This window comes from Onychostoma macrolepis, chromosome 21, assembly GCF_012432095.1.
Source record: "Onychostoma macrolepis isolate SWU-2019 chromosome 21, ASM1243209v1, whole genome shotgun sequence".
NCBI lineage: Eukaryota > Metazoa > Chordata > Actinopteri > Cypriniformes > Cyprinidae > Onychostoma > Onychostoma macrolepis.
The window spans coordinates 31,527,115-31,553,689 of NC_081175.1; the positions used below are offsets into that span (position 1 = coordinate 31,527,115).

The 26,575-nt window shown below is 39.9% G+C and overlaps 1 protein-coding gene and 1 pseudogene across 1 annotated transcript; both read left to right on the plus strand.

Annotated features, from left to right (window-relative positions):
* The window catches only part of LOC131528930 (NACHT, LRR and PYD domains-containing protein 3-like), a 65,086-nt pseudogene extending 53,716 nt beyond the window's left edge, over window positions 1-11,370 (plus strand).
* A 1,421-nt stretch (window positions 11,371-12,791) lies between these two features.
* Window positions 12,792-21,551, plus strand: LOC131528413 (NACHT, LRR and PYD domains-containing protein 12-like). The gene is made up of 2 exons (XM_058757492.1): window positions 12,792-13,045; window positions 21,371-21,551. The coding sequence occupies exons 1-2, from the start codon at window positions 12,933-12,935 to the stop codon at window positions 21,549-21,551; spliced, it is 294 nt and encodes a 97-aa protein (XP_058613475.1). The 5' UTR covers window positions 12,792-12,932.
* The last annotated feature ends 5,024 nt before the right edge of the window (window positions 21,552-26,575 follow it).

The following is a 26,575-nucleotide window of genomic DNA, read 5'->3' on the forward strand; positions in this document are numbered from 1 at the left end:
TTTTGATGAAAAATATTTGATATTTGTCAAACTGCTTACCAAGATCATGTTCCACCTTCTTCAGTAAATATACACAAATACTTGTTAAAGCAGTTACTTAATTAAGAGCCGTGAGTGACATTATTAATGCAATAAATGCACAGATCCGTTATTGACACACATCTAATATTGTTTGTTTATGATCAGGGGCGTTTCTAGGATTTGAAAACATCTGGGGCTGCGATCAAAACATCTGGGGCTAATAAACGTGATCGGGGACTCAGATCATACTCATGTGAGATGTAGTGAGGCAGTGGTGGGTGGTCCTGCTTCCCTGTGGGGGGGGGGTCTGGGGGCATGGCCCCCCCGGGAGAATATTTTATACATTTTAAATTTAAATGCATTAATCTGGTGCACTTCGAGAGTTCAAAAATAAGAGCTCCGACCCATTTTCAGTGTGCAAATTGAACAAACAAAAAAAGTCAATGACAATCTGAAAAGGGTCTAGAAGCGCTCCTGGTCAGAGTGTCCTGTGTTCTTCTTTGACCCATGCTACACCCCTCCACGGGGTTTTTTTAAGAACTGCAGAAATGAAGTTTCTATGGTATGAGCGGGATAGAGCAATGTCTAGTAACATATTAAACCGATATCATGATCTACAGCTCAGATACAGGTTTTCACCAAAAAAATAAATAAAATGATAAACATCACATTTCAGCCTTTAAACCGTTTTTTTAACCGTTTTTTGTTCGATCTGAACAAAAACAACAAACAGGCTCATTGCAAAAGCTTTTCTGAAGTCGGTCAGTTCCCTTGAAAGCAGGGCTGGACAATATGGCCAAAAAAATTCACAATAAAATGTTTCATATCAGTCAATATCAATAATTATCATGATAAATTTCAAACCTTTATTTCTTTCAAGTTTAAAGGCATATTTTTGCTCCTAAGTGAAAGTTGTAGAAGCCAGACTTTAATTGTGGTTTTAAACGACTCTTTATGCTGAGAACATGACAAACACTTCATGTCTTTGAATTCTTGACACTTTTCCAGTTATTTTTCATTAACAAAATAAATCTCTTAATTAAAAATGAATGTCCTAGTTTCTGCATGCTGTAATGCAGGGGTCACCAGACTCGGTCCTGGAGCGCCGGTGTCCTGCAGAGTTTAAGCACACCTGAATCAGCTAATCAAGGTCTTGCTAGGTATGCTAGAAATGTCCTGGCAGTGGTGTTGAGAAGCTGGAGCTAAACTCTGCAGGACACCGCGCTCCAGGACCGAGTCTGGTGATCTCTGTTCTAATGAGTGATTGGCTGTTGTTTCAAATCATCAAACAGGCTTGTGTTGCATGACTTTGAATCAGAATCAGAATCAGAATTAGCTTTATTATTAGGAATTTGTTGTGTGTTTTTTTTTTTTAAGGTGCTCCTGGTACATACATACACATCTGACATGAGAACAGAAAAAACATTTAAATAGTAAGACTTAACAATAGATAATAATAATAATAATAATAATAATGTGTATGAATCTGGAACAGTAGATTTATGTACAGATTTGTGCATTATTTACTCTATATACAGCTGTATAGATAAACATATGTATGTGTATTTACATAATACTTGAGAGGAGGCAATAATTAAAGATGGAGAATGAATTACAGAATGAATTACAGAACACAGGTAATGATCCATGTGTTAGCTATTTAAGCTGGAGATGGCATGGGGAAAAACTGTTTTATGCCTAGATGTTCTAGTGCACAGAGATCTGTAGCGTCTGCCTGAAGGGAGAAGTGCAAACAAGTTGTGTCCGGGGTGAGAGGGGTCTTTGATGATGTTACCTGCCCGTTTCTTCACTCTGGAGTTGTACAAGTCCTGAAGGCTGGGCAGGTGCACACCAATGATCTTTTCTGCTGTCCTAACAGTCTGTTGAAGTCTTCTTAAATCTGATTTGCTGGCTGACCCAAACCAGACCGTTATGGAGGAGCACAGAACCGACTCAATAACAGCTGAATAAAACTGTTTCAGCAGCTCCTGTGGCAGGTTGAACTTTTTCAGCTGACAAAGGAAGTACAGCCTCTGCTGGGCCTTTTTCACGATGGAGTCAATGTGAATGTCCAACTTCAGGTCCTGAGAGATGGTGGTGCCCAGGAACCTGAATGACTCCACTGCAGCCACAGTGCTGTTCATGATGGTGAGTGGGGGGAGAGGAGGGGGGTTTCTCCTGAAGTCCACTATTATCTCCACAGTTTTGAGCGTGTTCAGCTCCAGGTTGTTGTGACTGCACCAGACAGCCAGCTGCTCAACCTCTTGTCTGTAAGCAGACTCGTCGCCGTCCTGGATGAGGCCGATGACTGTGGTGTCATCTGCAAACTTCAGGAGTTTGACAGAGGGGTCTTTAGAGGTGCAGTCATTTGTGTAGAGGGAGAAGAGTAGTGGGGAGAGAACGCAGCCCTGAGGAGCTCCAGTGCTGATGGTGCAGGTGCTGGATGTGTGTTTTCCCAGCCTCACTAGCTGCTGCCTGTCTGTCAGGAAGCTGGTGATCCACTGACAGATGGAGGTGGGTACAGAGAGCTGAGTCAGTTTGTTCTGAAGGGTGTCCGGGATGATGGTGTTGAAAGCGGAGCTGAAGTCCACAAACAAGATCCTTGCATAAGTCCCTGGTTTGTCCAGATGTTGCAGGATGTAGTGCAGTCCCATATTAACTGCATCATCCACAGATCTGTTTGCTCGGTAAGCAAACTGTAGGGGGTCCAGCAAGGGGGGAGGGAGGGTGAGGGTGTGAATGGCTGTGCTGTGAGACGGTCGGAGCGGGTGTGGGGTGTCAGACCAGTCTTTTCAATCCTGCAGTAGAACTCGTTCAGGTCTTCAGCCAGTTGTTGATTGGCCTCAGTGCTGGGGGATGGGCTCTTTTAGCTGGTGATGGCTTTCAGGCCTTTCCACACTGATGTAGAGTCATTGCTTGAAAGCAGTTTTTTTAGCTTTCCAGAGTAGTTTAATTTTGCCACTCTTATCTCCCTATTCAGTGTGTATTTGGCCTGTTTGTACAAGGCTTTGTCCCCACTCCTGTAGGCGTCCTCTTTGGCCTGGCGAAGCTGTTTGAGTTTTGCACTGAACCAAGGTTTGTCATTGTTAAATGTTAAATAAGTCCTGGTGGGTACACACATGTCCTCACAGAAACTGATGTAGGACGTCACGGTGTCATTAAGCTCGTCCAGATCAGTAGCTGCAGCCTCAAAAACACTCCAATCAGTAAGTTCGAAGCAGACCTGTAAATCCTGCTCTGCTTCAGCAGTCCATCTCTTTACAGTTTTTACTACAGGCTTAGCAGATTTGAGTTTCTGCCTGTAGGCTGGTAGGAGATGAACCAAACAATGATCAGAGAGTCCCAGTGCTGCACGGGGAACAGAGTGATATGCATCCTTTAAGACAGTGTAGCAGTGGTCCAGTACATTTCTGTCTCTGGTGGGGCATGTGATGTGCTGTCTATATTTAGGCAGTTCACGGGTGAGATTAGCTTTATTAAAATCACAGAGAATGATAATGAAAGAGTCCGGATAACGCTGCTCTGTGTGTGTGATTTGATCGGCCAGCAGGAGGCGCGCGTCAGGAGGAATGTACACACTCACCAGAATAAACGAGTAGCTCCAGAGTGCACCCTGGACGATGGGGCAGGGCGACACATTAAGGTGGGGCGACACTTGTCGCTCCGCCCACCTTCAATTTCATTGGTTTATAATACAGCAGAGCTTATTGGTGTAGACATTGGCGCATGAGCATTCTTTTATATATGTTTTTATGAATGATTTATGCTGTTTGGCTGTACTACAGAAATATTAAGTGCTAACAACAGCGATTTTAGTTGGAATCAGTTAGCAAATGTGTTTTTTTATTATTTATGAGGAATTAGTTAGACTAAGTTCCTATCAAACGCTTGGTGGCGGCATCTCCGAGTACTTCGGGCAGAACAGAGCTGTGTAAAGTGGGGGGAAGTCGTGGCCTAATGGTTAGAGAGTTGGACTTGTAATCCAAAGGTTGCGAGTTCGAGTTTCTGGCTGGCAGGGATTGTAGGTGGGGGGAGTGAATGTCTAGCGCTCTCTCCACCTCAGTATACCACAACTGAGGTGCCCTTGAGCAAGGCACCAAACCCCCAACTGCTCCCCGGGCGCCGCAGCTGCCCACTGCTCCGGGTGTGTGTTCACTGTGTGTGTGTTCACTGCTGTGTGTGTGCACGCTGGATGGGTTAAATGCAGAGCACAAATTCCGAGTATGGGTCACCATACTTGGCCGTATGTCACTTCACATCACATAACATCACATAATATGAGCAGCTCACGAATTAAGTCTGGGGAACAAATTCTTAATTCGTGGCCATGATATAGTCCTACCTATGCTACAAATAGCCTCACTTATGAGAAATATTAATGATGTTTCTGTGTGATGAACGTAAATAGTGGTCCTCAATCTCAACAAGAGGGTTGCACGTTAAATGAAGTCACTGTACACGAAGCAGACATACTTAAACATTGAGCAGTTTTAGCTGGGTGATGTTGATAAAAATGATCCACTGTTTGAGATTTAGCTGTTTTGTATGATGTATATTTATATGTAGCCTATATTCTTTATTTTAGGATCGGTGGATAAGCAATAACTTAGGATATGATGATATTTCACTGTAGTTCAGTAAGACATGGGACAAACCCGCAAATGGTTTTATTTTAAATAACAACTGCGGTGACAAATAAGGCAATAATACCAAATAGTCCATCAGCGTGAACTGGGGTTTTATGTGTGGATAATGGGAATAAAAACCTTGCTGAAATAAACCCTTTTTGCTGAAATAAACTTTTTTTTTTTTGCATATAGGCCTATTTTAAATGTTTTTGTTTACTAAAACAGCTGTTATTAAATCTGACCTACAGCAAATATTATTATTAATGTGCTTTAGTGCGTATTTAAGCAATAAATGTTCCTTTTCTCTGTAACATTTTTATTTATACTTTTATATAGGCTATATGCATGAATTAAATTACTGGTTTAGTTGCTCAATCCTTTAAAAAGAACCAGGAATCATTTTACTACATTAGGCATACTGATTTTAGATAGTTATTATAGTCTTTAAAGGAACACTCCACTTTTTGAAATAGGCTCATTCTCCAACTCCCCAGAGTTAATAAGTTGAGATTTACCGTTTTGAATCCATTCAGCCGATCTCCGGGTCTGGCGATAGCACTTTAGCATAAGCTTAGCATAGATCATTGAATCGATTAGACCACTAGCATCGCGTTCAAAAATGACCAAGAGTTTCGATATTTGTCCTATTTAAAACTTGACTCTTCTGTAGTTACGGTATATCGTGTACTAAGACCGGCAGAAAATGAAAAGTTGCTATTTTCTAGGCCGATTTGGCTAGGAACTATACTCTCATTCCGGCGTAATAATCAAGGAGGTCTGAATATGATTGAATATTACGTAGCGCCTGAAAGTAGTCCCCAGCTATATTATAACTAGGTACCTAGCTGGGGACTACTTTCAGGCGCTGCTATCACTGCACCTGCTGCGGCCATGGTGCGGCAGCAAAGTTCCTTGATTATTACGCCGGAATGAGAGTATAGTTCTTAATCATATCAGCCTAGAAAATCGCAACTTTTCATTTTCCGCCGGTCTTATTACACGATATAACTACAGAAGAGTCAAGTTTTAAATAGGACAAATATCGAAACTCTTTGGTCATTTTTGAACGCGATGCTAGTGGTCTAATCGGATTCAATGATCTATGCTAAGCTATGCTAAAAGTGCTACCGCCAGATCCAGAGATCAGCTGAATGGATTCAAAAACGGTAAAACTCAACTTATTAACTCTGGGGGAGTTGGAGAATGAGCCTATTTCCAAAAAAAGTGGAGTGTTCCTTTAATAAATAAAAAAATTATAATCACAGAGGTGGTCTCTTTTACTCATTAAAAGTGCTCACGTATCTATAGCACATATTTACAGCTCTGAGTGATTTAATATTCGATAGTTCTGCAGATCTACAGTGGGTACGGAAAGTATTCAGACCCCTTTAAATTTTTCACTCTTTCTTATATTGCAGTCAGGGCTCTGGCTGGGCCATTCAAGAACAGTCATGGAGTTGTTGTGAAGCCACTCCTTCGTTATTTTAGCTGTGTGCTTAGGGTCATTGTCTTGTTGGAAGGTAAACCTTCGGCGCAGTCTGAGGTCCTGAGCACTCTGGAGAAGGTTTTCGTTCAGGATATCCCTGTACTTGGCCGCATTCATCTTTCCCTCGATTGCAACCAGTCGTCCTGTCCCTGCAGCTGAAAAACACCCCCACAGCATGATGCTGCCACCACCATGCTTCACTGTTGGGACTGTATTGGACAGGTGATGAGCAGTGCCTGGTTTTCTCCACACATACCGCTTAGAATTAAGGCCAAAAAGTTCTGTCTTGGTCTCATCAGACCAGAGAATCTTATTTCTCACCATCTTGGAGTCCTCCATGCGGGCTTTCATGTGTCTTGCACTGAGGAGAGGCTTCCGTCGGGTCACTCTGCCATAAAGCCCCAACTGGTGCAGGGCTGCTGTGATGGTTGACTTTCTACAACTTTCTCCCATCTCCGGACTGCATCTCTGGAGCTCAGCCACAGTGATCTTTGGGTTCTTCTTTACCTCTCTCACCAAGGCTCTTCTCCCCCGATAGCTCAGTTTGGCGGACGGCCAGCTCTAGGAAGGGTTCTGGTCGTCCCAAACGTCTTCCATTTAAGGATTATGGAGGCCACTGTGCTCTTAGGAACCTTAAGTGCAGCAGAAATGTTTTTGTAACCTTGGCCAGATCTGTGCCTTGCCACAATTCTGTCTCTGAGCTCTTCAGGCAGTTCCTTTGACCTCATGATTCTCATTTGCTCTGACATGCACTGTGAGCTGTAAGCTCTTATATAGACAGGTGTGTGGCTTTCCTAATCAAGTCCAATCAGTATAATCAAACACAGCTGGACTCAAATGAAGGTGTAGAACCATCTCAAGGATGATCAGAAGAAATGGACAGCACCTGAGTTAAATATATGAGTGTCACAGAAAAGGGTCTGAATACTTAGGACCATGTGATATTTCAGTTTTTCTTTTTTAATAAATCTGCAAAAATGTCAACAATTCTGTGTTTCTCTGTCAATATGGGGTGCTGTGTGTACATTAATGAGAAAAAAAAAAAAGAACTTAAATGATTTTAGCAAATGGCTGCAATATAACAAAGAGTGAAAAATTTAAGGTGGTCTGAATACTTTCCGTACCCACTGTATATGGCTACAATAATCGAGTGTTAATAACTGAATATAAATTCATCCCGTACACAGATTATAACACACACACACAATGAGGGTGTGGATACATAAATAATTGGATTTTTAATATCTGATGTCATGGACACTTATTTACTATAAGATAGGAACCTTTAGAAACTGTAAGAGAATCAATATAGGCTCAAATATTTTATTAAGATATAAACAAGGAAACATTGAGCTTGCCATGAAAACATTTTATTAGCACTTTATAACCTACAAGTTTGTGACGCATTGAGCAACTTTGGCTATAACTCATCTCTTTAAACAACAAAAAACGGTTGCGCGTTAAAACGTAAAATCAGCCGCTTATGATCGCGTTCGTCCATCTCTAAAATACAGTAAATTATCATCATTTGCGTATAAAATCGCAACTGAGTGCTGATCCGCGGCCTGCCGATCCTCAAGGAAATATGAATGAAGCGCTGCAGCCTGAAGAACCCGGAGGTGCCGTCGTCAAGAGTTTATTTGTAAACGACACGTGTCGCCCCGCCCCATCGTCCAGATTGCAGTCTGGAGTACTTGGAATAAACGAGGAAAACTCCCGCGGTGAATAAAAAGGCTTGCAGTTAATAAAGACAGCTTCCAAATTTGGGCAGCACATCATCTTTAAAACTGTCACGTCTGTACACCAGCCTTCATTGATATAAAAACATAATCCACCGCCTCTCGTTTTCCCCGAGGACTCGGTGACGCGGTCTGCTCTGAACAGCTGGAAGCCCGTTAGATGAAGCGCGCTGTCCGGAATGGCTCCGTTCAGCCAGGTTTCCGTGAAGCAAAGCGCTGCGGAGTTTAAAAAGTCCTTGTTTGTGCGGGTGAGGAGTCGTAGTTCGTCTGATTTATTTGCCAGGGAGCGGAGATTCGTCAGATGAATGCTCGGCAGCGGAGTCCTAAACCCGCGCTGTCGGAGTTTCACGAGCGCGCCGGCGCGCTTCCCTCGCCTGGGTCGCCTGGAGCGCTTGTATAGGAACGCAGCTCCTCCGATTAAAATGTCCAGTAAAAGGTCTGAATGCTCAAATGTAGGCAGAAAGTTATTTGGTGTGCCGTTTCTGATGTCCAGGAGTTCGTTTCTAATAAAGCTGATCGGGAAAAAGTTGCTTAAGACAGGACAAACAAACAAAAAAAGAACAAGTACCAAGCACCGACAAACCATGGCTGCCATCCGCGGCGCTATTTTGAATACATGTATCTTCAGCACAGTTTGCAGAGCAGGCTGCAATATTAGTAATATTACTTTTTGTCTCTTAAAAATGCACATTTGACTAACTTGAGGATGCAGGATTAGGATGCAGATGTAAATTCATGTTCATCAAAAAATGTATATGGTGACATTTAATTATTCTGACTGTTTGAGTTATTAAAATTAACCCTTGGTCTTCCATACAGCATACATAATGATAACCAGTAAAAACACAGGCCTATAGCACCTCAATACCATGGTGCAGTTAGTGTTACAGTAAAATAAATCCATGGTAAATGATTCTGTCTCGTCGCGCAGTGTTTCTCCTGTTTGTCAGCAGCGTTTCATCTGTTTAAATCACAGATTGTGTCCTTCGCTGATTTCAAGCGCTTTATTCTGGATCTCACAGCGCTGTTTAGTGCTCACTAGTGAACGCTTCTGCTCTGAACCTGCGCTCCGCTGCTGCTTGAACTTGATCCGAGCGGATAAACGTCCATGTGACGCGCTTCAAATGACCAGCACATTTAATCATAACGTGATTCTTGTCTTTCCTTCCCCAGATTTAAGACTTTTTGAAATTATAATTATTCTTTTTTCTTATACTAATTAAGGTATTTAACACTTTTTATGGCTTTAAATGTCGTTGTTATTTAAAAGAACATTGTGTAGACATTAATAAATCTGTGAAATGAAGAGTGAACAAAGTAACACATCTTTAGCAGCAGTGTGAAAGTGAACAGCACAGAACAGGCCTGTGTTTAATGTGTAATCTACATTAGCTCTATTGTTTATAACAGTTTTGTTCAATAAAACCATATGATTTCCTGCTAATTACTATTGCATTATTGCTATTATATAGGTATTTTAAGTAATTTTAAAGGCTATTGTTCACTTACATCTATTTTTATTACCACAAAAAAAAAAAAAAAAAAAAATATATATATATATATATATGTATAAGGCCCTATAAAATCAGTTTTATTTCCAAATTCTTTTTTTTTTTTCATTTTCATTTTTCTATACCGTTTTAATGGTTAAATCAAATTTTATTAATCAAAAGCCTATCTAATTAATTGAGTTTTACAGTTTTATCTTTACCAAATTCTGTTTTCCGTTATTTTCTGCATTCCATTAAATTTTTAATTATATATAAATTCATAAATTATGAAAATGAAGTATTTTTAGTTTACCCTGAAAAAACTTTATCCTCAAACTTAATCCTGAACTTGACCAAACAATAATTAATCAATAATCTTTATTTAAAATATGTTTCAAGTTTTTAAAATATTCTGTCTTCGGTTAACTTTTTCTTTAACTGTGTAGCATTAAATAATTTCAGATGTTTGCTAAAATAGTTGGATGTGGTTCAGTCCTGTCTAGAAAATGTTCCAGCAGCCGTCACTGATGTATTTTAATGTGTAAGAAATTAAGATATTTCTGTTCAGTCCTGAAGCTGTGTGTGACTCCTGTCAGCTTTAACAACAATCACCATCAGTCTAAAGCAGGAGTATTCAATTACACTACAATAGAAATACATATTAACACAATATATATAGACGTCCAGTCTCTAGATTTCCTTTCCAGTGGAGGTCCGTAAAATGTGTGTGTGTTCAGTGGAGTGTGTGTATGAGCACAAATACACTGTATATACAGTCTGTCTGCACAACTGATGAACTTTACACTTACTGAACTGAACTGAATCAACACTGAACTGACTCGAGCTCTAGAATCACACTATTGGCTTGTTAGAGCTGGTTTACAGCACAATCTCAATCTGTTACTGCTTTGAAACAATCTGTACTGTAGAAAGCGTTATAGAAATAAAGCTGACTTGACTTGTATTCATGATAAACCCACAACCGCTGCTTTACACAACACTAGTCTGCACTGTTTTAGGCCTGACAGGGTTTTTCACAGAGTTTTGTTTGGGCTCCAGAAGTCTAGGACCAGCACTGCTAGTGAGATCTGAATCATTAGTCGCTCTTCAACAGCTTTCACTATATTAGTGAACACATTTGAGAAGAGTGAGGACAGTCTGGACTTTAGCTGTAAACACACACAGACATCTTCACTGTTGTGCTGTTCTTGATGTTTCTCTCTTCTTGTGTTCAGATGCCTGTGAACTCACACTGGATCCAAACACAGCAAACACTCGACTCATTCTGTCTGAGAACAAGAAGATCACACGAGTGGAAGATCATCAGCTGTATCCTGATCATCCAGAGAGATTTGATTATGTTTCTCAGGTTCTGAGTGTTGAGAGTCTGACTGGACGCTGTTACTGGGAGACTGAACTGAGAGAAGATGGTGAAATATCAGTGTCATATAAAGGAATCAGCAGGAAAGGAGGAGGGAGTGACTGTTGGTTTGGATTCAATGACAAATCCTGGAGTCTGATCTGCTCTGATAACAGATTCTCTGTCTGGCACAATAATAACAGAACTGATATACCTGCTGTCCGTTCATCCTCTAATAGAGCAGGAGTGTATGTGGACGTGTCGGCCGGCTCTCTGTCCTTCTACAGCGTCTCTGACACACACACACTCACACACTTACACACATTCAACACCACATTCACTGAACACCTCTACGCTGGATTCAGGGTTTATGATGATTCCTCAGTGTCTCTGTGTGATATTAAACGATGGAGAGACTCTCTGTAAATCTTTCTGATGTTCACATGCACACAAACTCATCAAATCTCACATCATTACATTTGTATTCATTCATAATTAAATAGTTTTTCATTCTTAATCTAGAAGTTATGAATCTAGATCAGACTCATACTGTTCTGAATCTTAAACAGATGAATAAGTTTGCTTTAATATTTCTATTGTAAACTGATGATCAAATGTAATAAAAGTGTATTAGTGACTGATTTAATGATGAAGTGGTTTCTGAATCTGATGTGAACTGATGACAGTATGAATAATGATGAATGTGATTGAGATCAGCAGAATGAAACTCAGAATGAATCCGTCTCCTGATCATCTGCTTTATATTTCTGTCTGCGCTGATTTAATCATATTCATTACTTACTACAAAACAGAAGTCAGAAGAACACAGACTGCAGGAAAGCAGGTTGATGAATGATGGTTTGCATCAGTCACTGAACCACTGAGGAGACTGAAGGGCTGGCTTTAGTTCACCACTGACTATATTAAAATAATGTCATTAAAACCTCAGTATATAAGTCTGCAGTAGTGCACTGTTCTCTACAGCCTTGTAATGCATTGTATTTTCAAAAATATCATCATTTCCAGTTCAGTGCTGATACAGGAGTTGCTTCACAGTGAAGATTATTACAACAGTTAATAACAGTATTCTCTACAATAACAATGTAATGTTTAACAGAAGCAGAATCTATTTTCTGTAAGAATTAGTGTTCATAAATATACAAACCTTGAAATATCAAATAAACCCAAATTTAAAAATAAAATGTATATCTCTTTCTAATGACACTATCATATCATCTTCCTTTGCATAAGTCAAGAAAACAGCTGCTTTATAACTTCAAAGATTTTCACAAATATGAGAATATGAATATTGAACAGAGTAAACGTACCTATATAAGATCACCAACATCTACATTGAGACATTTTTAGTGAACAAGATATTGTAACAGTAACAGTAAAAAGTTATGTTAAAATAAAATATTAATCTCTCACACCAAAATATTTAATTTTATGTTAAATGACAAAATCATTTCAATTAAATATACATTATTAAATTCAGAAAGTCTGTCTGTGCTTCATGGGTTCATTTCTGTTCTTTAAGCACAGCGCTGCTCCCATTAAACTCACATCAGCTTTTATTAAACATTCTTGTTTATTTTAAGGAAAATGTTTTAAGAATAATTGCAAAAAATTTTTTTTGAAGGTACAAAGTTAATCACAAAAAAGCAGAAGACTAAAATCAAGCAACAAGTCATTCAAGTCGATCAGTTATATATTCATAATGAAGTGTTATTAAAGCACATATCAACATCTGGACTAGACCACCTAAATAACATTCAAAAATCAGATAAAACATTTAAATAATCATTCTTATTAATACATTTATTATATTTAAGACAAAATGGAAACAAATATGTAATTGGGAAATATGTAACAACAAAAATATATTGCTATTATATTTATTTTATGGTATTTATTCATTTATTCAACCTGGAGCACCTGACCTTTACACATTTCATCTGAAAGACAAATTAATCCTCATCATTTTATTTTTGGAGGAAAAGCCAACTATTAATAATTATACATAATATACATTATAATGTAATAACAATCTGTAGTTATCCTCTCTCAGCTGGTGAATCCATCAATCTGTTCCTCTGTCTGCTGGAAGTGAAAGATCAGACTCTGTTCAGAGAGATTCAGGAGTTTGTGAAATCAGACAAACACTCAGAGAAACTCTCTCCTGCTCACTGCTCAACAATCTCCTACATGCTTCAGATGTCAGAGGAGCCGCTGGATGAGCTGAACGCCATGAAATACAACACATCATATGAGGGGAGAAGAAGACTGATACCAGCTGTGATCAACTGCAGAAAAGCTCTGTGAGTGTTTCATCATTAACTAAACTATCATATTTAATAATGAATCTGACACCTTTATAATAAATGTTCCTGAATGAGAGATTTTCTCCTAAATAACAGGCCAGAATCTTAAAGGAGTCACGACAGGTGTTTTTAATACAGTAGATAGTGGAGTAAAATGTCTGTTATCACCGCGGTAAACACAACCCAGTCACATGAGAAACTCGTTCATTAAATCAGCAGCAGGTGGAGCAAAGGGACGGTCGACACCATTGATCAGTGAAGCTGCAATTCAGACATTTTCACTGTGAATGAAGATAGAATAATGACACATTACTGGTAATATTAATAGCAATAATAATATAGCATTATAACCTTTAATCTTCAGTAATTATTGATCATAAATGGTTAATGTTGCAGCTGTTTGACTGCTGTTACAGTGAACTATTACAGTGAAGGCAGTGCTTGAAGTGTGTTTACTCTTTACTGTACAGCACTCGCCAGTATTTTACATTATTATACATTTAAAGAGTTCTGAAAAGGTGGATTACTGTGAATGGGAATATTATGAGTGATATAGGTCTATTTTTTTTTAAAATCATATTTACTCTGTCAGCTTTGTGATCAAATTAATTTCACAAATTAATCTGTACGACACGTACATGAATGATTCAACACAGCATAACCTAAGTTTTGTCTTTTAATGAGATATGTGTCATATATCCATTTACATGTTAGCCTTTTGAGGAAATGACTCAAACTCAGATGTGACACATTTCTGTGAAAGACTGCAGAGAACAAGCCCTGATTCACAACATTAGTCTCCAAACACAGAAATAAGCTGCAGTTTAGCTTTGCAGCGTCCAAAACTGATGAATTATATTCACAATAAGCAGAATATGTGGAAGACTGAATCTATGCAGGACTAATAGTGACAGTTAAGATGTTAATAATATGATCAGGCTTTGATTCTTAATTCAGAACAACTTCAAAAAGTCGTTGTTGCTTCTACAGTGAAACTTTAAGTAATTTTTTTAAATTATAAATAATAATAAATAATTTTTACATAGGGCTGGGTTTTCATAAATTATCAAAAAGTTTTCGGTGTTCATTATAAAAAGTTCATTATAAAAACTAGATCTATATAAAAGATCAGGATTTGAAGACCATAATAAACACAAATCCAGCACTAGATCATCATATCTCACAGTCAGTGCAGAACTGTCTTATGAAGGTAAAATAAAGCCATAAAGATTTGCATACGCAGGGTAAGAGTTGTGGAAGTGTACATAAGACTGTAAGCATACATTAAATTTGCATGCGCAAGAGCAGCTTTGTAAAGGTGTAAATCGCGTTTCAAGTGTAAGAAAAATTTATTTGCAGCATTTCACTGTTACTTGTAAGTGTAATTCATGTATTGTGAAACTGCAGCTTCATGATAACGCAAAATAAATATGATCTGCTGTAATATCTTCAGCAATGACTGAACTGATCACACAAGATAACGGCACTGGTGGTTTATTAACATGGTTGTCAGAACAGAGCATACATGCACCATAGCGTTCTCTGACGCTTCTTTTTGTGTCTCTCTTGTTACAGCACCCGCGTGATCCCCCAGGACACAGCACCTCCTGTGGTAGGGAGCGGAACTACTACACAACATCAGGATACCACATCCCTCCCCCCTTAAGAGGAAAAACTACTCCAGAGGTAAGTCACATACGTTCCTTCCCAAAAACTCACAAATGTACTGTAAAGATGACATTGTACTCAATATTGTCAACCTAGAGAAACAAAAAACAAATCAACAGGAACTGTTCTAGACAGTCTGATCACGTATTGAACAGTTAACACAGACATACATCTCTCATAACTCTTACATATTTTTTTTTTTTTTTTTAAACTGATGCAACAAAAACCAACTAGGAAGGTGGGTAGACTACCATCCTTCCAGTGAGTCCCAGAGCTCATTCTTGCTCTGACTTGAGGGATCTCACTACTATGTCACAAAGTCTTTCAGGTAAGTAGGAGTCTGTTTTGTGCGTTCGGACCTGCGCAGTACAGGTAGTGGAACTACTCCTCTTTGTTTCTTGTCACCAACTGAAGGGTGTGCTTGGACTGTCTCCGAAGCACTCACTTCCTCTCTGATTGAAGTGGGGACATTTGAGTCTGCAGGCAGGGCCTCCACTGCTGTCTCTGAGACTGGAAAACTGGTAGACTCCTCCATCCACTCTGACATGCATCTCACTGCCCACAATAGTATGCCGTTTTCTCATTTGATCGACATGACGCCTAATGACTCGGCCATCTCCTGTCTGAACGGTGTAGGATACAGGTCCGGTGTTATCGACAACGACCGCTGGTATCCAACGAGGTCCATGACTGTAGTTTCGGGTGTACACCTCATTCCCAGGAGAAAAACTCCTCCACTTACTGTGAGTGTCATGTTGATCCTTTTGCTTGAGTTGTTTCTGACGTATCTTTGACTTCACATCAGGCAGCAGAAGATCCAATGTTGAGCGCAACCTCCTGGACATAAGCATTTCAGCGGGTGACAATCCAGTCGTAGTCTGTGGTGTGATTCTGTAATTGAACAGAAATCTAGCTAACCTGGTCTCTATGGTGTCTCCCTTTATTTTCTTTATTCCCTGCTTAAGCGACTGTACAGCTCTTTCCGCCAGACCATTCGACGCCGGATGGAATGGTGCAGATGTTATGTGCTGTATGCCATTCAGTTTTAGGAATGCTTGAAACTCCTGGCTTGTGAAACAAGTTCCATTGTCCGATACTAGGGTCTGGGGCAAACCATGTATGCTAAAACACTGCCTGAGCTTTTCAATGGTAACTTGACTCGTGGCTGTACTTGCTGGGTACACATCCATCCATTTGGAGTGTGCATCCACAATGACAAGGAACATTTTTCCTAGAAAAGGGCCAGCGTAATCCACATGCAGTCTGCTCCAAGGTGTTTCTGGCCACTCCCATGGATGTAGCGGGGCTCCGGCTGGAGAATTCCTGTTTTCCTGACATGTAGCGCAGGACTGCACTTCCTTTTCAATTTCGGAGTCCATTCCTGGCCACCAGACGTATGAACGGGCTAAGCCCTTCATTCTAGATATTCCTGGATGTGTGTGGTGCAACTGTTTTAAAATGGCTTTCCTACCCCTCTGTGGAACGACCACTCTGGCTCCCCAGAGCACGCACCCATCCTTCACACTCAACTCCAATTTCCTCAGACTGTAGGGCTTGTACTTTACATCCACCTCCCGTGGCCAACCCTTCAAACACCAGACTAGCACTTGGGAGAGTGTTTCGTCCTTAGCTATCCACTGTCTCAGCTGCTTTGTTGTGATTGGTGGATCCTCCAGGACATCCAACATGAGAACCTGCTCTTCTACCTCCTCTTCCTCTGTCTGTGGCAGTGGCAACCTGCTCAACGCGTCTGCATTTGCATGTTCTTGCCCAGGTTTGTAGATGATCTTGTACTCATAAGCTCTGAGTAGTGTTGCCCACCTCTGCACTCTTGGTGACCCCATCTGTGGCACTGGCTTTTTTTCGTGAAAAAGTGATATCAGTGGTTTGTGGTCAGTGCTAATGGTGAACGTTCGACCGTAAATGAATTTGTGAAACCTCTTGATTCCGAAAATGATGGCTAACCCCTCCTTATCGAGCTGTGAGTACCGCTTCTCGGCTGGTGTTAGCGTGCGTGATATGAACCCCAACGGCTTTTCACTACCATCTTCCATGACATGTGACAAGACCGCACCTAATCCATAAGGCGGCATCGCAGGCGAGCACTAAGTCCTTGTCCGCTGAATAATGACCCAGGACCTTTGCTGACTTCAGCAACTGTTTTGAGTTCTGAAAAGCTTCTTCCTGCTCAGGATTCCACGTCCACTGAACATCTTTCCTCAACAGTTTGTGTAATGGAGCTAAGCGTGTTGCTAAGCTAGGTAGGAACTTATTATAGTAATTCAAAAGACCTAAGTAGGCTTTTAACTCTGTCACGGAGGTTGGCGATGGAGCTTCCTCTATGGCTCTCACTTTGCTCTGCACAGGGTGTAAGCCTTCAGCATCGACCACATGCCCGAGGTATTCCACCTCTTTTTGCAGAAACACACATTTGCTCCTATGGAGACGCAGGCCAGCGTCCTTCAGCCGTCTGAGGACCTCTTCTAGGGTTCTCAGATGTTCAGCTTCGTCTCTGCCCATCAGAATAATGTCATCTAGGTACACAGCTACTCTTGGAAGGCCTTGTAACAGATTTTCCATCGTTCGCTGGAAGATGGCAGGAGCTGAAGAAACTCCAAAAGGTAACCTATTGTAGGTGAAAAGGCCTCGGTGCGTGTTTACTGTGAGGTATTTCTTTGAAGCCTCATCCATCACAATCTGCAGGTAAGCGTGACTTAAATCAATCTTGGAGAACTGTTTCCCTCCTGACAGTGTATTGAACAGGTCTTCAACACGGGGAATGGGGTATTGCTCGAGTGAGGAGGCACGGTTAACCGTTAGTTTATAATCTCCACATATTCTGACCGACCCATTTGGTTTTAAAACAGGAACGATAGGCGCGGCCCATTCGGCGTACTTGACGGGAGCTATAATGTCCTCTTTCAACAGACGCTCTAATTCCTCTTCTACTTTAGCTCTCAAGGCATAAGGAACTGATCGAGGCCTATAAAATTTAGGCTGTGCGTCAGCTGACACCCGAATGGTTGCTGTCATGCCTTTCAACATCCCTAACTCCTGCTTGAACACATCTTCATATCTCATGAGTACTTCTGGTAGATTCAGTGCCTCTGTTCTCACATTTTTTATTTCCTCCCACCTTAGCTTCAGAGCTTCCAACCATCCTCTTCCCAACAAACTAGGCCCAGTGCCTTCCACTACCACCAGGGGCAATTTCCTTACTTGCTGCTCATAGTTGACTTCCACTTTTGCCACCCCCACGACTTTGATTTTCTCCCCGGTGTATGACTTAAGTGAAAGTTTAGTTTGCTTTACTTGCGGACGTTGCTTCTCGTTCCACATCTCCTTGAATTTCCTCTTATTCATTATGCTTACACTACATCCGGTGTCAATCTCAAAATTCACTGTCTTCTTATTCACTTCCATCGTCACTTCAAACGGTTTTATCCTCTGAATTGAGGTCTCCGTTTCCATGCAGTTTAATGTGAAAACATCCTCTTCAGATCTATCACTATCCTGCTTGTCCCATTCTACATTATGTGATCGATGTGGACGTGAACACCGCTCTGCTCTGTATGTTTTCTCTGCTCTGTATGTTTTCTCTGCTCTGTATGCTTTCTTTTCACTGGGGTATGCACTTTCTTTCTTTTTATTACGGCACCCGCGTGATCCCCCAGGACACAGAACCTCCTGTGGTAGGGAGCGGAACTACTACACAACATCAGGATACCACATCTGCATTCTTCTGAATTACATTTTTCTACGCTTACACTTTTGGCACGTTGTTTTCGCTAAAATACAGTCAAAAGTATTGCAAGCCTGTGAACAGTGACTTGCAAGCAAAAACAACAGTTTAAAGAACTGCAAAACGGATTGACTGCGTAGGACCAATCTGTATGTGTAAAAAAACCCTCACCAGACGCGTGTCCTCTCCTCTCCAAGGTGCCGCCGATCATTCTTCATTATCTATAACTTTTCTTTTCATAACCAAAGATCGCATTTATCCATGATTCCGATGCATTTGCCTTTCAGCGTGCTATTGATAGTTTTCACGTGATGCCACACCCTTATAGGAACGCCCACCTGGAGGACAAAACCAAGCTTTGCTTCAGTAACTGCCAGCTATTTTTACACAGATTGCATCAAGTAATAATATAGTAAAATGCAGATATTAAATTCAGTAAACACCTTATTGATGATGTACAGGTGATGTACAGGTGTACTGATTTTTGACTTTCATGAGCTGTAAGCTCTAATCATCAAAATTAAAAGAAATAAACATTTGAAATATATCAGTCTGTGTGTAATGAATGAATATAATATACAAGTTTCACTTTTTGAATGGAATTAGTGAAATAAATCAACTTTTTGATGATATTCTAATTATATGACCAGCACCTGTATATTTTGTACAGGCAAGATGAAGCCAGAATATAAACGCAATGTGAAAAGTTTCACATTAAATGGCTTCCCATAAAAAATCATCAGAAGGAAAACACTGAACCTTTAAGCGGATTGCGTTCATATCCCGGCCTCATCTGCTTGCCTATGTAAACTATGCATCATTAATATGGTGATTACTGAATTTGATCTTTTAATATTACTGTTTTAAATATATTAAGGCACTTTAAGTGTTTTTACAACATTTTGTTGCACGTTTATGAATGAAATATTTATTGACGTTATTATTTTTGTGCAGCAGTTCTATGGATGTTTTGCCCTCCAAGTCTTCGAGCCGGTCACGTGACTGAAAGTTATGAATTCTCGCCTTCAAAATAGTCATAAAAACTACAAATCCGACCTGAAACCTCTCTCTACTAGGGGTGTGAATCGGCACTGGTTTCACGATTCATTTTGCGATTACGATTATCATGTCAACGATTCAATTCAATTCGATATCACAATGCATCACAATTATATCAAATTTATTTTGTGCATTTTTATTAAATTGTATAAGCAGGCTACTTTTTAAAATAATTGTTAATTAATTATATTAATTAATTAATTAATTATTAAGAATTAAAAGTAAATATAGCTTCAAAACATACAAGCAAATATAAAGTAATAAAGGGGGGGAAAGACAATTACAAGTGATAAACAAAAAGCACTTTCAGTCTCTGGGAGTGCTTTAAGTAGCAAAAGTTTACAGATAATCAGTTATGTTTTTTTCTGTTCTGAAAACATGTTTACATCAATTTCGTATCATAAAAGTAGATGCAAGTGCATTTAACAGCAGCCGCGAGCTTCAGGACAAACAAACACAAAGCGCACGCAAACGTTTATCAGAACGTGAGTTTCGTGCATCTATTACGTACTGCATTCCAAACGGCAGAAATAAAAGCATATCTAAAGAAAAAGACTAAAATAACAGCGAATGGAAGCACTAGCTATGTGCACGTGTCTCACAGCGCATATTCTGTGCATTGAAGCCCGCTGTGTTTGTCTCTAGCACACACACGTGCCATAGGCAGGAAAAAGCCAAGCTCATATTTTAAAATTGAGAGTGCATTTTTAATACTCTTGTGACAAGCGCGTATGCGAATAACATCATAGGCTATAATCGATTATGGTCTATTACTGCATCGATGCAGAATTGTCCACGTCCGCATCGATGCAACGATTAATTTCGACACCCCTGCTCTCTACCCATCCACTCACCCGCACCTCTGCTGACCCAGAGACTCTGAATGGGCGCTGGGCTAGACAGACATATAATCTGACCTACTGCAGCTCACTGAGCAGCACAGAGTTGTAGAACATACAGGTGCATCTCAAAAAATTTGAATATGGTGAAAAAGTTCATTTTTTCTTGTAACTTATTTCGAAAAGTAAAACTTTCATATATTTTAGATTCATTACATGTAAAGTAAAACACTTCAAAGGTTTTTTTTTTTGTTGTTTTAATTTGGATGATTAGAGCTTACATCTAATGAAAGTCAAAAATCAGTATCTCAAAATGTTAGAATATTTAGAAAAATACTGTGATATAAATTTTTGGTCATACCGCCCAGCACTAGCCTGAGCTCTTATGTTTTGCAGAGCGCGTGTTTAGCAAAAAGTGTGTGTTTTTTGCTCTGGTGCGCATCTGCTACAAACAATGATTTCGCAACGATGCAAGCACATGTGAAAATGGTCTCGTTTGAAAGAAGAGATCCTAGTCTAAAACATAATATAGAGTTTGTGGCTGTCTGCGGCTGACTGAAGCAGTAGTATGAGTAGGAATGTGACCCAAACAAAGTTTGCTAAGAGGTAACAAATTTTACATCACGATTCTATTGAAGATCATTTGATCTGTGATTGTCACACAATGAAATAATGAGAATGAGAGCTTTCTTGTGATATATGACTTGACTGTATTGTGAAAAATATAAAAAATACACATTCTTAGGAAAAATTCTTCGCAATCGTTAGGCGGAAATATGTGTGTGGGACGAATACATTTCTAAGCTAAATTGTACTGCTTTATGTTTCATAAAACCAAAAGTGGTATTCTTTGTAAAGAAAAGACTCTCAGCTTTCAAATGATACCATATAAGGAAGGCTTTGAAAGTGAAGCATAAACATTTTTAACACGAATTATTAAATTTTATTTAATCTGTGTCTGTAGATGATCTGTCTGTTTGTGTTAATTCTTAAAAAGTATTTAATCTCTTCCAGATTTTCTGGCTGTAATCTCTCAGATCAGCATTGTGAAATTGTGTCTTCAGCTCTTCAATCCTCAAACTGTGTCCTGAGAGAGCTGGATCTGAGTAACAATGACCTGCAGGACTCTGGTGTAAAGTTTATTTCTGATGGACTGAAGAATCCAAACTGTCAGCTGCAGATACTGAGGTATTAACAACATAAAAGTGTAACACGGCAAAACTTGTCAGTATAACACTGTGTTATATCACTCTGAGTAGATAGAGGGCTAGGATCAACTCTTGGGAGGATAAAAATGAAATTTGGGCCAAATGGTATGAAACAGTTAACAGCCAGCACATTTATTGCACATATAACAAAAAAAACAAATAGAAGAGACATTAGTATTTTGCTGTATTGTCCCAACACAACACTGTTGAAATGGGAAAAATTTGATATTTAGTCCAGGTTGTGCACAACAGGTCCGAGAAAGCTGACTGTGTGTCTGTAGATAATCTGTCTGTGTGTCTGTAGATGATCTGACTGTGTGTGTCTGTAGATGATCTGACTGTGTGTCTGTAGATGAACTGTCTGTGTGTGTGTGTGTGTGTGTGTGTGTGTGTGTGTGTGTGTGTGTGTGTGTGTGTGTGTGTAGATGATCTGACTGTGTGTGTCTGTAGATGATCTGACTGTGTGTGTGTAGATGATCTGACTGTGTGTCTGTAGATGATCTGACTGTGTGTGTCTCTAGATGATCTGACTGTGTGTGTGTGTGTGTGTGTGTGTGTGTGTGTGTGTCTGTAGATGATCTGACTGTGTGTGTAGATGATCTGACTGTGTGTGTAGATGATCTGACTGTGTGTCTGTAGATGATCTGTCTGTGTGTCTGTATATGATCTGTCTGTGTGTGTCTGTAGATGATGTGTGTGTGTCTGTAGATGATCTGACTGTGTGTGTCTGTAGATGATGTGTGTGTGTGTGTGTGTGTGTGTGTGTGTGTGTGTGTCTGTAGATGATCTGACTGTGTGTGTCTGTAGATTATCTGTGTCTGTAGATGATTTGTGTTTCTGTAGATGATTTGTGTGTTTCTGTAGATGATCTGTCTGTGTCTGTAGATGATCTGTCTGTGTGTGTGTGTGTGTGTGTGTGTGTATGTAGATGATCTGACTGTGTGTGTGTAGATGATCTGACTGTGTGTCTGTAGATGATCTGACTGTGTGTCTGTAGATGATCTGACTGTGTGTGTGTGTGTGTGTGTGTGTGTGTCTGTAGATGATCTGACTGTGTGTGTCTGTAGATTATCTGTGTCTGTAGATGATTTGTGTGTTTCTGTAGATGATCTGTCTGTGTGTCTGTATATGATATGTCTGTGTGTGTCTGTAGATGATGTGTGTGTGTGTGTGTGTGTGTGTGTGTCTGTAGATGATCTGACTGTGTGTGTCTGTAGATGATGTGTGTGTGTGTGTGTGTGTATGTAGATGATCTGCAAGACCACGGGAATCAGATAAGCCCTTTACACAATCTGACATGGCTGGGGTTGGAATTGAACTGCAGGTTTCGTCTGGTCAGAGGAGAACTGACCCCCGACTGAGTCTGGTTTCTCCCAAGGTTTTTTTCTCCATTCTGTCACAGAAGGAGTTTTGGTTCCTTGCCGCTGTCGCCTCTGGCTTGCTCAGTTGGGGACACTTAATTTCTAGCGATTATCGCCGATTTGATTGCACAGATACTATTTAAACTAAACTGAGCTAGACAATGACATCTCTGGATTCAATAATGAAATGCCTTTAACTGAAAATTGAGTGTTTAATCTTATCATTATACATTACTGACACTCTATCCTCAAATTTGATACTGTTAAGTGCTTTGACACAATCTGTATTGTTAAAAGCGCTATATAAATAAAGGTGACTTGTTGATATGTGTGTTCTGCTCTCTTTCAGTCTTGCTGTCTGTAATCTGACTGCTCAGTGTTGTGAGGGTTTGTCTTCAGCTCTACAATCCTCAAACTGTGTCCTGAGAGAGCTGGATCTGAGTAACAATGACCTGCAGGACTCTGGTGTAAAGTTTATTTCTGATGGACTGAAGAGTACAAACTGTCAGCTGCAGATACTGAGGTATTAATAACATTTAAGAGATAATTTACAGTCAACTGGTCACAGTGGTGATGAGTGTCTGTAGATGATCTGTCTGTGTGTGTCTGTAGGTTGTCTGGCTGTATGGTGTCAGAGGAAGGCTGTGGTTATTTGTCTTCAGCTCTGAGTTCAAACCCCTCACACCTGAGAGAGCTGGATCTGAGCTACAATCACCCAGGACCATCAGGAGTCCAGCTGCTCAAACACAAACTGAAGGATCCAAACTATAAACTGCAGATACTCAAGTATGTCAAACACTAATACTGACATACTGAACATGTGTGTGTGTGTGTCTGTCTTGTCTGTCTGTCTGTGTGTGTGTGTGTGTGTGTGTGTGTGTGTGTGTGTGTGTGTGTGTGTGTGTCAAGTCAAGTCAAGTCAAGTCACCTTTATTTATATAGCGCTTTTAACAATACAGATTGTGTCAAAGCACTTAACAGTATCAAATTAGAGGATAGAGTGTCAGTAATGTATAATGATAAGATTAAACACTCAATTTTCAGTTAAAGGCATTTCATTATTGAAATCAGAGATCTCATTGTCTAGCTCAGTTTAGTTTAAATAATATCTGTGCAATCAAATCGGCGATAATCGCTAGAAATTAAGTGTCCCCAACTGAGCAAGCCAGAGGCGACAGCGGCAAGGAACCAAAACTCCCTCCGAGACAGAATGGAGAAAAACCTTGGGAGAAACCAGGCTCAGTCGGGGGTCAGTTCTCCTCTGACCAGACGAAACCCGCAGTTCAAAAGATTATATTTCTATTTTAATTTTGTTGCAATTTCTAACAACAGTAGTATTATGTAGTTAGTTATTTTATTATATTGTAGTTATTTTGTTATTTTTTAGTTTTATTGTATTTTAATCTAGGTTTTCGCTGGGGATCCGTCTCTGGGGGTCATCTGGGTGTCCTGGTCTCCGCTGACGATCAGGGCTGTAGACATCATCTCTTGGTGCTGATCCACCATCTGACCGGATACGGACTGAGAAACAGAATAGGAAAGAAACAGACAAATATTAGCGTAGATGCCATTCTACTTACGATGTAACGAGTACATCGTGTGTTATGGGGAGTGTTCCCGGTTCCGGTTGATCTAATTAATGCAGCCTAAAAATCCTTTAACGGATTTGAATAATAGAAGCGTATTAGTGTGTTATGTGTACGCCAGGCTAAAGAGATGGGTCTTTAATCTAGATTTAAACTGACAGAGTGTGTCTGCCTCCCGAACAGTTTTAGGTAGATTGTTCCAGAGTTTGGGTGCTAAATAGGAATAGGATCTGCCGCCCGCAGGCGATTTTGATATTCTAGGTATTATCAAACGGCCGGAGTTTTGAGAACGCATTGGACGTGGAGGACTATGATGTGATAAGAGCTCGCTCAAGTACTGAGGAGCTAAACCATTCAGGGCTTTATAAGTAATTAACAAGATTTTGAAATCTATCCGATGCTTGATAGGGAGCCAGTGCAGTGTTGACAGAACCGGGCTAATATGGTCATATTTCCTGTTTCTAGTAAGGACTCTAGCTGCTGCATTTTGGACTAACTGTAGTTTGTTGATCAAGCGTGCAGAACAACCACCCAATAAAGCATTACAATAGTCTAACCTTGAGGTCATAAACACATGAATTAACATTTCTGCATTTGACGTTGAGAGCATTGGTCGCAATTTAGATATGCATTTGAGATGAAAAAATGCAGTTTTACAGATGCTAGAAACATGGCTTTCAAATGACAGATTGCTATCGAACAGCACACCTAGGTTCCTGACTGGTGAAGAAGAATTGACAGAGCAGCCGTCAAGTGTTAGATAATGTTCTAGGTTATTACATGTGGGGTTTTTAGGTCCGATAATTAACACCTCTGTTTTTTCAGAATTTAGCAGTAAAAAATTACTCGTCATCCAGTTTTTTATATCGACTATGCATTCCGTTAGTTTCTCAATTTGGTGTGTTTCACCGGGCCGTGAAGAAATATAGAGCTGAGTATCATCAGCATAACAGTGAAAGCCAACACCATGTCTCCTGATAATATCTCCCAAGGGTAACATGTAAAGCGTGAAAAGTAACGGCCCTAGCACTGAGCCTTGAGGTACTCCATACTGCACTTGTGATCGATATGATACCTCTTCATTCACTGCTACGAACTGATGGCAGATAAGTACGATTTGAACCATGCTAAGGCGCTTCCACTAATGCCAAAATTTTTTTCTAGTCTATTCAAAAGAATGTTGTGGTCGATAGTGTCGAACGCAGCGCTAAGATCCAGTATAACTAATAAAGAGATACAACCACGATCAGATGATAGAAGCAGGTCATTTGTAACTCTAATGAGAGCAGTCTCAGTACTATGATACGATCTAAATCCTGACTGGAATTCCTCACAGATATAATTTTTCTCTAAGAAGGAATATAATTGTGAGGATACTACCTTTTCTAGTATCTTTGACAGAAAAGGGAGATTTGAGATCGGTCTGTAATTAACTAGATCTTTGGGGTCAAGTTGTGGTTTTTTAATGAGAGGCTTAATAACAGCCAATTTGAAGGTTTTGGGGACATATCCTAATGACAATGATGAATTAATAATAACCAAAAGAGGATCTATGACTTCTGGAAGCAGCTCTTTTAGTAGTTTAGATGGAATCGGGTCTAACATACATGTTGTTGGTTTAGATGATTTAACAAGTTTATACAATTCTTCCTCTCCCACAGTAGAGAATGAGTGGAATTGTTCCTCAGGGGATCTATAGTGCGCTATCTGATGCGATACTGTAGCTGACGGCTGCAAGGATACAATTTTATCTCTGATAGTATCGATCTTGGAAGTGAAGTAGTTCATAAAGTCATTACTGCTATGCTCTTGGGAAATGCCAACACCTGTTGATGCTTGATTTTTCGTTAATTTAGTTACTGTATTGAATAAATACCGATGGTTATGTTTGTTTTCTTCTAGAAGAGATGAAAAGTAATCAGATCTAGCAGTTTTTAATGCTTTTCTGTAGGATAGGGTACTTTCCCGCCAAGCTAAACGAAATACCTCTAATTTAGTTTTCCTCCAGCTGCTCTCCATTTTCCGGGCTGCTCTCTTTAGGGCGCGAGTGTGCTCATTATACCA

Excerpts from the sequence above, each read along its gene's own strand:
- LOC131528413 (XM_058757492.1), top strand. The coding sequence starts at position 12,933 with ATGCTTCAGATGTCAGAGGAGCCGCTGGATGAGCTGAACGCCATGAAA. Across the intron at positions 13,046-21,370 it reads ATCAACTGCAGAAAAGCTCT|ATTTTCTGGCTGTAATCTCT; the intron begins GTGAGTGTTTCA and ends AATCTCTTCCAG.